This window comes from Macrotis lagotis, chromosome 1 (assembly GCF_037893015.1).
Source record: "Macrotis lagotis isolate mMagLag1 chromosome 1, bilby.v1.9.chrom.fasta, whole genome shotgun sequence".
NCBI lineage: Eukaryota > Metazoa > Chordata > Mammalia > Peramelemorphia > Peramelidae > Macrotis > Macrotis lagotis.
The window spans coordinates 320794787-320807077 of record NC_133658.1 but is presented as its reverse complement, the minus strand read 5'-3'; the positions used below and the strand labels follow the sequence as shown (position 1 = coordinate 320807077).

General features: G+C 32.5%; 1 protein-coding gene across 2 annotated transcripts in view; it reads right to left on the bottom strand.

The window, feature by feature from the left end:
* LSM14A (LSM14A mRNA processing body assembly factor) overlaps nucleotides 1-12291 on the bottom strand; it is a 52181-nt gene that overhangs the window by 19029 nt on the left and 20861 nt on the right. For both annotated transcript variants that reach the window (XM_074211502.1, XM_074211501.1), the window contains exons 2-3: nucleotides 4293-4456; nucleotides 2229-2358 (exon numbers count right to left, since the gene is read on the bottom strand). In XM_074211502.1, coding sequence (XP_074067603.1) covers nucleotides 2229-2358; nucleotides 4293-4456 — 294 coding nt within the window. The remainder of the gene's footprint in view (nucleotides 1-2228; nucleotides 2359-4292; nucleotides 4457-12291) is intronic.

The following is a 12291-nucleotide window of genomic DNA, read 5'->3' as shown; positions in this document are numbered from 1 at the left end:
CAATTTATGTATTTCTTAATTAAATTTTAATTTTTCTACAACTTCACAGCATTTCTTCTATATGTTCCTTTCTTTTCATGCTTTATAGTCAACTTACTTGTGGATACCATCATTATTTCTTCTCTAGACTATTTTTAACAACCTTCTAATTAGTCTCCCTGTTTCAAGTCTTTCCCTACTGCATTCCTCTCTTGTTACCAAAGTGGTCTTCCTAAAGTGTAGGTCTGATCATGTCACCCTCCACACTCCCATACTCAGATTATGGTGGGGTTCCTTATTCCCTCCAGAATCAAATGCAGAATCCTATCTGACATTTAAAGTCCTTCACAACCTGGTCAATTCCTACTTTCCAGCTTTACACTTTACTACTCACCCCACATTATCTTTCTCTGTATTAAAAGTTTCTGGTATTATCACAGTGCCTGGCACATACTAAGCATTTAATCTTAAGAGTATATGAACAAAACCTATAAATAACTTAAAAACAAAAAAGCCCTCAATATCAAAATATATAAACTCATAACTTAGTGTTTACAATTCTCTTTAATATGTTGGTTCAACTTGTAGACTGAATGAGGAATACAGGAAGATTTAGAAACCTCTCAGGTCTAAAGATCTTAAGCACATAAAGGTTAAAAATTTCCTGAAATTTAAAATAATTTATTTTCAGTTCCAAGGCTGAATTGATTTAATAACCCGCCCCCACCACATTTCCCCAGCATTATTCTCAAAAAAAGGAAAAAAACGGATTTTAGTTTCCTTTGAGATTAATAATGACAATCAAACGACTAAGGATATGGTTGGAGATATAGTGTGTGGTTGTCACAGGAATATTCAGGATAATCATAACTACCAATTTTGAAAAATTCCTCCCTTCTTTCTTTTTTTTTCTTCTACAAAATGATCTTTTAACTCAAATAGAATGCCCCAAACTAGCAATGACAAGTTGGAAAAATAGTTCCTGAAGTTTACTTTTAAAGCTACAAAGTATAATATATGAAACTAAAGAATTAGTCAATGTTTCTTTTACTACAGTAATTCTATAGATATTCAGACCTAGTTTAAAGGGTTTGTCTACCTCATATAAAAAAATTAGGGTCACTGGGGAACAAAATTAAAAAGCAAATCCTAGCTTAGTCAGTTTGAGTAATATCAACAATGTCAAATAAATAACAAAGACCTATAAAAAATTTGTTATTATGAGTGTAGAGAAAATTATGGTTTTTCTCCTTCTTTAACAACAAATTTTTTTATAGGTCTTTGTTTTCAGCATATAATGTTACCTAATATTTCACAGGATGATAACAACCTGTTATTATTCTTGTTCATCTACCAAAATTAAAACAGCAAAAAAACCCCAAAATTTAACCTTTCTTTTCTGGTACATTTAAGCATAATAAAATGGTTTAAAGAAGGCAAAATTAGGAAAAAGGATTCTATAAATGTAAACTACTATAAAATAAGTATGTAAAATATTTTGGTAGGTCAATATACCATTAGAACTAGTAGACTAAATTTGCCCCTTATGTAAGTGGCAAATTTTATGTAAAATTTGACTTAAAATATAGTTGAAAGGATTAAATTAAAAAAGTTTTGCTTTTTATCTGGATTGTAAGCCTGGTACCACTTCATTGTTATGATCTTATTTTGAAATAGAATAAGATGCTGTAAATAAATTTAGACTCGTAAAAAAAGATTATCAGAAGACTAGTATTGTTTTGCAATGAGCCAATTGTTATTAAGATCTGAAAAGTTTATAGCATGAAGTCAAACTGTCCTGTGTTATCATGAAACAAAAAAAAGTGCCTGATCAAATATTCAAACCACTATACCTTCTTTCTTCAACTGTTTAAAACATGCTCAAATACACCTGGAATTTGGGTATAAAAGAAATGATTGTACTGAGTGAAGTTTACCCAGGTCAGAAATTTCTAGTTATTTAAGAAAATTTAGAAGTTTAGCTAATGTGATGTAATAGGAAAAACAATTTAATTTCAGTATTAAGTTTGTAAAATAAAATACAGCTTAGAAATCATGTACAATGTAGTTAAAATGATTTCATAATTGTTTTATCAAGATTATAGGGAAAAATAAACATTAACATAAAAAGACACAAGTATGATTTCTGAATATGGATTTTAGATGAAATATCTAATTTTATTTGTTTTTTAATCTTCATAAGAAAGAGTAAATTAAAACAAAACAAAAACAAAAAACACACCACATACCAACACCAACAGCACCAAACTGCTGCCCGACTAATGGACTGGGGCTGAACTGACTATATGCTGGCATCCTACCAAAAGGACCATAGGAACCCACTGACTGGAATGAAGAAGTAGATGATCCTAGTGAAGACTGAAGAAAAAAAAATGTTATTCTTTTATTTCATAATTAGCACTGTTAGAAAGGAAAATTTTGTTTTCTACAATTAAAAAAATGGCAACTATTAAAATCTTAATAATGCAATGAAAAGGCCAGAATGTTCAGAACACACATTTAATATATAAATGGTGAACCCTTAAGCAATCTTCTCATTTCATTATGGTACACCTGTGATTTACAAAGAAGTTTTGTGTAATAGTATCCATTCTGAGTGAGTAGCATATAACTAGTCAATAGGGCAATGAATTAAGGAAAAATGCTTGATTGAATTAGGTACCTTTTGCGAAGTATCACTTAGAATGACCTACTTTTAAGCATTGGCACCTCTATTATAGGATTGAATGAGATAAATTAAAAAACTTGTTATATTGAATTAGGCAATGAAGGTTAAGATTTTCAGTAATTATGGTGAAAAGTGTTTTCTGAGATAACCTCTTTAGTATTCCATTTCAAAATATAGCAGTGGTTAAAACTTATTTATGTGCTTGAACTTAAGACTTTTTATATTTCAAAGCAAAAATTCAAGAATTAGTGAAATTTTCACATTCTTTATTCAACAATTATTTAAAATATGCCTCCTATTGACAGAAACCCATAAATCCAGGATTAGATTTTTATAGGTAACAAGTTAATGTTTTCTCCCTCTGAAGACTATAAACACCTTACATAAAGGGGCTTTTTTGCATACTGAAATGGAATATACTGATTGCTTAATAAATGTTTGTTCTTGAAAGACAGATTTATATGACATCACTGTGATTATTTCTTCACTAAATAAGATTAAGCAAAAAAAATTTCATAGCTCACTATACACAAAAGATGGCATGTGCAAATAGAGTTCTCTTGATGGAAATTGGTGGACAGTTCTAGTGGAATAATCACTTTCTTTTTCCATTAGGCAATATCTATTTTGCTGGATTTTCTTCAATTCAGGTGGTGGTAATCAGCACCTCTCTAGAAGAATTAGACTTAAAACTATAGCAACTTTCTTCTCACTTGAATGGGTAAGAAAAAAAGTCTAAGAACTTCTTTTTAAAAAAATTTGCTTTCTTTCTTTTAAGAAAATTATACTCTGTCTTATATTTACTTTGGAAAACTTCATACAGCTCAGAAAGGTAACATGGCTAGTCCTAGGTCACAAAGAGTTAACAGTGAAGCTAACACTAGAACCCAGGTCTCCAATGTTTTTCTATCACTCATAAACATAGAAATATTTCTCTTATATATAATGTAAAATGATTAAATTGATGATAAATAAAGAGTAGGCAAATGTTAGTTCATAGTATAGAATGGTGAATTTTAAAGAAAAAAAAAGTTATGCATTACAGAGATAGATCAAGAAGAAAAATGTCTTTTTTTATGCTAAGAGAATATTCTGTTTAAGTAACTAGTTCTGCTGCTATGTTATATCTGGGATTCAGCAATTTTCTATGTATTTCAGGTAAGCCTTAACTTGTAATCACATAGAAAGTAAATATAAAATGAATAAATACTAGTTTAGATCATTTAGATTTGTGAACTTTAGATTTAACATATGTGACTTTGGGATTCCTAAATAAAAGATATGATTAAAAATCCTTAATTCCTTGAATTCTTAGTTTGTGAAAGTCACTAATTGTAAAATGGATTCCCCTTACTTATAGTAAGATCACATGAAGAACGAGAAATATATTGAGAATTATGTATATTTTGGATACTTTACTTTCAAGTTTTATGATATATTTTATACTATAATTTTTGGACTATGAATTTTCATTGCCTTACATAATTTTACTTAATATTCATAATAATTTATAGCATATTCTTAAAAAATAAAACTCCACTACCTTTAAAAATATCCTCAATTTTAATGGTATTAACTATACTCCAATATGAATCATTAACTGTTAAACTGTCACATGTCTTACCTGAACAATAGCTGGGTCCTGAGGCAAAGAGCACTGTGGTTTTGGTGGTTCACAAACAGTGAGGTCTTTAATGTCACTACCACGGAAGATAATGTATTCAAAAACTTCATCACGAGGTGGTATTGGTCGATCTGTTGGTCTGTCTTCTGTACCAAAGGAACGAACTGGTGATAGAAAAAAACAAATATAAAAAGTAACTTAGATTACATTTAATCACCAGAATTGTATATTTCTGTTCATCTGTTAATTGGAAAATGGACCAAAATTCCCACTGCTAAGTCTATTTTGAAATTTCAAGTTCTAGGTACTTCAATACACAAATAAACATTTACATGCTTATCAGAAGATATGCAAGCTAATGGGAATACAAATACAAAGAATGAAATAATCCCTACTAAGGAAGGAGCTTAGAATAGAATATTTCTTATACCTATATCCTGAAATATGATTTACCATTTTTGAAGAATTCATAAGAAAAATGTGGCTTTCTAAAAATTTAAAGAGCTTACTAGGAATGACTGTCCACATAACAGCTAAAAACGTGAAATTTTAAGAGATATATTGTACAAATCCCTAAAGAGCTAACTTAGAATTAAGATTTTTGAAAGTCCTGCCTTCAGCAAATGGCTATGTGATCATGGACAAGTTGCTCTCATAGTACCCAGGGCAACACAAGATAGAAGCGTAACTTATCTACATGTAGCAAAGGGCATTTCTACAATGAGAGATCCTTTGCCAATGAGACCACAGATCTAAAATCCACCTCTAAGATATAAATATCATACTTAATTAAATGGAGATGTTTTTATTATAAAGCATACAGTGGATAGGAATTGTGTAAGTTAGCATTTTGTAATTACAGATCAGAGTTATTTCAGCTGAAATGTCATGGACGTGACATATTATCTCAAATCCATTCCCTTCTATGTGCACTGCCACTTTAGTTTGAGGGAAGCTGACTAGACCTTGAGTAATGAAATAATCGTTACTCTTCACACCCTTCCCATTCATCCTTCATACTGCTCCAAAACTTATTCAGAAAGTCTTACCTATCCCTAACCCACCAATCGATAATGAATAACCTTTTTTCCATTAAAGACTTCATACAAAAGCAATTTCCTTACACTTTTCCAATGCACTTTTATGACTCTGTGTTATGTCTACCTGTTATGTATCTGTAACTAATCTGACTGTAAATTCTATGAGGGCAAAGGCTCTCTTATTCAAATTTTGAATCCTTCCCTATACCAGACAGATTTCTTATATTAAAAATTATCAACAGTACTTTCAGAAGATATTATCAGTAATCTCTGAAGTACATAATTATCAATTTATAAAAATGCAATAAAAATTTAAGAATATATTCTCATGGAATGGTGTTTTTGTGGAGAATACATTCAAGACTTCAAAGATTGTATGTACATATGTACAATACCTGATAATTATTTAGAAAAAAAAAGGATGTCCGAGAACAGGGTTACCCAACCTTTGTTCTTGGATGAACCAGAAGAGCTAAAAAAATTAGACACCCCAGTCCTAAAGTAACAGCAAAAAAGAAAAAAATTGATAAATAATTTGCCTTAAATTCTCCATTTTTTCTTGTCTGTCTCTAATTCTATTTTCTACAATTTAACAACTGTTATTAAAATAAAGCTGTTGATTAAGTGACTATGCTTATGGCTTTTCAAATGACTCTTTAACCTTGTATTATTCTTCAGAAGTGGACTGGAAATAGTTGAAGAGACTGCTCAAACTAAAGGATCCTCCCAATAAAAGCTCCTATTCTTGAGCTCTTTGGCCAGTCTTATAGGACATTTAGCCAACAAGTCATATACCTATAAACATGCATCCAGTAGACATTTTATATTTATTTGTTAAATGAATACAACAATAATACAGTTGATGATGATTTTTGATCATCAGAAGACCTTTGGAGCTCCCTTCTAATTCTAAAATTCTGAAAGGAAAATCCTTACTTTCTTTGGGTACTGAAATAGGACAATGAGGTAATTTTTCCTTATGGTTTGTACACCTTTACTATGAGTTCCAATATTTTGAGAACCTACTGTTTGAGCATTATATTCTATATTAACTTATAATTGGCATGTAAAAAAATCAGCACCTTTATCCTCAATGGGTCAATTCCAATCACACTGGTAATTCATCAATAAATTGGGCTAAAAATTACAAGTTTTTGACATAGTATCTAAATACATATGTATGTATTTATCTCTGTAGAGAGAAGAACATAAGTATGGGGGAATGGGGTGATGCAGATTCTAAACAAAAAGTCTTTATGTTGTCCATAGTGTTTACTATACGCATTTTATAAAACAAAGGGGGGGGGGGAATTACTTGAGTCAAACAGAAAGCTTTAATTTTACCTTCTATCAGCATATCTGCCTTCCATTTCAAGAACTGTTTTAGCAAAAGTTCAGCTCCTATAAGAGCAGTAAGATGAGTTTCATCTTTGGAGACTCAAGAGAAAGCAGGGGAAAACTGTCTTTTTTTATTGTTTGTTTGGTTTTTTTTTTTAGATTTTTCAAGGCAGTGGGGTTAAGTGGCTTGCCTAAGGCCACAGGGCTAGGTAATTAAGTGTCTGAGGCTGGATTTGAACTCAGGTATTCCTGACTCCAAGGCCCGTGCTCTATCCACTGTGCCACCTAGCCACCCCAACTGCACCACCTAGCCGCCCCAAAACTGTCTTTTTTTTTAAAAACTGAGTCCTTGAAACTATATTTCAAAAAATATCTTCCAAGCAAATAAGCAAAACAGAGGTATTTGAGTCTTCAAGATTTCAGACTGTAGAAAAATATTAATGAAAAATGATCATTCTATTATAGATAGGGCTAATGGTTACATCTAAAGTGAGAATTTTCTTCAGGTAGGAATTTGAAAAAACTATATCTCCTGATTCTATATTTATAATTAAGATTTATTTTTTTTTGTCCTATGCCAAAACAATTACCATCACACATGGCTCTGCAGTATCAAAAATAAACTCCTTGTTTAAAGACGAGAAAACCAAGACTCAAGGAGGTTAAATGATTTGTCTAGCCACACAGATAATAATTAGAAGTGGAATCCGAATCCTTGATAATAGATTTGACTCCAGCCAGCGTTCATTCTGTTCATGGACTCCAATTTATTGCCTTGGTTTCACAGGTTGAGAGAGTAAAAGAGAATAACTGAGAAAGATACAAATGGCTAACATTTACTCATTTTAACAAAGTTTAGAAGAGGAAAATGCTCTATTTCTGAAATGGTTATGATTCTTAATAATAAGCTGAGGTTAAAGCAAAGCTGGGAGAATTAATATTAATTCTATGGTCAACTTTAGTTCTTTTTCTTTCTTAGTTTTCTGTTTCTTTTCTCTCTTTACCTCTTTCCCCAGTCTCTTTATTCTGTCTCTCTTTTTTCTCTTTGGACTAATGTGATCTTCACTAAGTGAAAGAAAAATGAGGTCTGATGCTCCTGAGACAGGCTCTAAGCTTACTACTGGCTCTCTTTTTGGAAATGTCTAATGGCCCTTATATGATGATAGACTCATTAGGAAGTTCAAGTAGGGAAGATGAGGCTGCCAGATCCATGACAAAGAATGGGAGGGTTGAATTTTTTACTTAATTTTTCTACTATAATTTTCTACTTCAAGAGCTTTTTTTCCAATTGTACTTAGATAATATTTTGGTGCTGTGTAATAGGATGATAGAAACTGTAGTTTAATGAATCTAAGTAGTAATAATAGTAAGTAATAATAGTGTTCTGACCACCTCAGATGAAGCTCAGAAAGTACAGCTTCTCATAACTGAGACTGCTCTGGATGCCTGATTCTAAAGTAATGAATAAATTTAAAAATTAGAGAGCAATAGAGCTGTGATAGTTTTTTTTTTTAAGTTTTTGCAAGGCAAATGGGGTTAAGTGGCTTGCCCAAGGCCACACAGCTAGGTAATTATTAAGTGTCTGAGACTGGATTTGAACCCAGGTACTCCTGACTCCAGGGCCGGTGCTTTATCCACTTTAGCCCCGATAGTTTTTTTAAATTTTAGAAAGGTTTTATTTATTTTGAGTTTTAGTTTTCCCACCAATCTCACTTCCCTCCCCCCAACACCCCACAGAAGGCAGTTTGCTATTACATCATTCCCATAGTATAGATTGATCTAAGTTGAATGTGATGAGAGAGAAATCATATCCTTAAGGAAGAAACATATAGTATGAGATACTTTAGTGCAGTGGTAAAAAATCAGAAATTGAGAGGATGCTGAACAAATTATGGTCTATGAATATTATGGAGTACTATTCTATAAGAAATCAGGAATGGTCAGACTTTAGAGAAGCATTGAAAGAATTAAATATACTGATGCTGAGCAAAGGAAGCAGAACCAAGAAAACATTGTACACATTAACAACAACATTATGATTTGATCAACCTTGATGGATGGAGCATCTCTCAGCAGCTCAGAGATTTAGGACAATCCTGGGAGACCTGTTTTGGATGACAACACCACATCCAGAGGAAAAAAACAAAAAAACCACAGAATCTGAATGGATACTATGTTCGCTTTAAAAAAAAACTTTTCTTATGATTTTCCTTCCTATCCCATGGTTTTCTTTTCTTAGTACTAATTTCTCATACACAAAATTACTAATATGTAAACAGGTTAAACAGAAAGGCACATGTACAACTTTTACCAGACTTTGCCATTGAGGGGAGGAGGTAGAAAAATGGGTAATATGATGAATGCTGAAAAACTTTCCTAATATCCATTTGGAAAAACAAAATATAAAAAAATTTGAAAAATACACAAATTTAACAGAAAAGCTTCACTTCAAATGGCTAAATATATTTATTAATCCATTTTCCTCTCAGCTATCAGTGATTTTCCTAAAGTGAGTCTTTTGACCATGTCATCTCCCTGCTTAATGAATTCTGGTGTCTATTATCTCCAGATTCAAATATAAAGTTCTCAAGTTTAGCTTATAAAGATTTTCTTAACCTAGTCTCTTCCTATTTTTCCAATAAAAACAAACTAAAGCCTTTATTGCCACCTCCATAAACTCTGCAATGATTCAGTTACAGGCATCTATTTCCTAGTTCATTGAAAACAACAATCCATATGAACTGGTTATCCCTCAAACCTGGAATGTTCTCTCTCTTTCCCTTCTGTCTTCTCTCAGTTTCCTTCAAGTTTTAGCTCAAATTCAACTTTCTGTCAGAGATCTTTCCTAGTTACTTTAACCTTACCCTCTTTCGATTACCTACCCTCTACTCTGTATATATATCTAGTCATTTACATGCTATATCATTACAAATGTAAATTTGAGAACACAGTCTGTATTTTTACTTTTTTTTTGTATCCTCAGTGACTGGAACAAAGTAAATGTTCAATAAATAATGAATGATAATAAGCCAACAATTATAGAGCATTTTGAAATTTGCAAAGCACTTTACAAATATCTCATTTGATCTTCACAACAACTCATCTGAAACACACACACACACACACACACACACACACACACACACACAAATTGGTTCTATAAATGTGATGATTAGAAATCACAAAATGCCTTTTTCCTGACATTAGTTCAGGAAAAGGCAATCAAGGATAGGGGAAAAAAAAGAGAATAAGTGAAAAGGTTCTAATTCCTTAAAAACTACCTGCAAGTTCTCAGTTTGACTCCTTCCTGTCTGAATGAGCTCTGAGGGAAGTGGAATGTGTTTCCATACCAGGTTGTTTGGTCAACCAGTCCAGCAAGAAGGTAAGGAATAGTTTTAGGACCCAGCCTATCTATAGCTAAGACAGAAACTCATCCAATAGGCAAGGTTGCATTTGAATGTAAACTTAGTCTGACTAATGCTATGTGGAAACCAAGTTTAGTTTGAGTCTACACTCCCAAGGACAGAGGTGGTGTAATTTGAGAAGAAACATTTATACTTCTATTTTTGTAACAACTTTGAAATAAATACAATTTTGTATAAGCTGATCAAACTGGTTAAATAAAACCAAAGGTGGGGAAAGAGAAATCTTGAGGTGACAGCATTTGAAAAAAGCTCCCTTAGAATCCCAAAGGGGAGAATAAAGCCAGAGTGATTTGTAAAGGTTTGTTTAAAACTGCATCCACTGAATGTGTAGGGACCCTTGTGCTCTCCACCTAAGATTTTTATTATTGAATATACTAATCTGAATATGGGCAGCTGTGTGGTATAGTGGATAGATTGCCAGGTCTAGAGTCAGAACTCTAGTTCATCTCATCTCCCTGAATTCAAATCTGGACTCAGATACTCAATAGCTGTATGACCCTGGGCAAGTCACCTGTTTGCCCTGGTTTCTTTATCTGCAAAATGAGCTGAAAAAGGAAATGGACAAACCTTTTTCGTATTTATGCTGAGAAAACTCAAATAGATCATTAAGAGCAAGAGATGACTGAAAAATGACTGAAATTCTGAATCTTTCAAAGAAAAAATGGCAATTTTCCCCTTTTCTTTATTTTCGGTTATAATTGTGTGGGAAAAATTAGTCCTTAAATACTTAAGTGCCTTTTGAGATTAAATTTGCAGTCTATATACTTGTTCAATGAACAAATTCAATATAAGTGTTTATAATGAAGTCAATAAGAAATATGGACATGGCATCACTGAATGCTAGTGCAAAGGAGAAAAAAGTTCTATTTTGCTGTTGTTGTTGTGTTTTAAATAGATCTAAATTGCCTGCCTTATTGTGCCGTGCTCTAAATCCAAAGGGTAAGGTTTACTTGCTCAAGTAAACAAATTAGTGTTTTAATCCTCTTTCTTGGGAAACTTATCCTCCTTCAGGATTCATTTATCTGAGTTGTATTTTCCTATTAGATGAATTTGGAATTCCAGAAATGTCCTTGCAATGGCAGGGATCCAGGGAGGAAAATCTTGGGGACCCCTTGAAAAACGATCCAAAAAAATGTGCTTGGATAGATAAGATCACCTAGGATATAGGGACTCCTGCAGAAATTTTGAAGTATCCTAAATAGAAAAATATCCAGTATTTTTTCAACTTATAATTACAATCCAAAACAAGGGAAAAAAATGCTAATTTTTCTTTAACAGATTCAGAATTTCAGTTGATTTTCAGTCATATTCAACTCTTCATGATCCCATTTGGGATTCTCTTGCCACACATACTAGAGTGGTTTGCCATTTCCTTTTCCAGTTCACTTTACAGAAGACTCTTAGAAAATTCGGTCCAGATCGATAATTGGAATCATGAGAATTTTTACCCAAGAGAACTGGTCCTCCCTGTGGAAGGATTTACATGCTTTGAGTCTATTGAAAGAACTCAGCTTTTCTTCTGAGTTGAGAAGCTTAATATTCTTTTTCTTTAAGTTATTCAATAATTGAACCTATTATGTAATTGAAGGATAGGGGATTGGGAGTGAGGGGCTAATGGAAAAGGGAGAGGGTGAAAAGTACCAGGTCTTGGAAATGTAGAGTCAATATGTAGGCTCTAACCCAAATTAGGATGCTTTGTCACCTGAAGTTAGGGAGTATGTTTTACTTCTAGTCAACTCCAGGCCCTAAATTTCTTTGGAGAGAGTTACATAATCAGAGAAGCTCTATAAATACCAGGTTTCCTTTGAGGTAGGAAGCTGATTTTTTTTTTTTGCATTTGAATTGGAAAACACCATTTCAAATACTTGTTTAATATTAACAAGCAATAATATTTGGCCAATTTTGTAAAAGTTTCTTCATTTGTTGCATCTGCATAATTCTGTATTTTAGAAAATAGTGTTATTTTGCATGTACACAGGGGAATTGTATCACCTGAATTGTTGAGACTTTCCTGTATGGAACTGAAGAACCAATTGGAAGGACAATGTTTTTGTTTCCCTGCTCCAGAAGGTTGTTCTGGATTGGAGACCTGGATGATGTATTCAAACAAGATGTTCCTGGACAATTTGCTAAAGAAGAGATTTTTTTTAGAACAGGGAAGAATAGGAGGTTGGTGACTAGGTACCATCAAGTTTT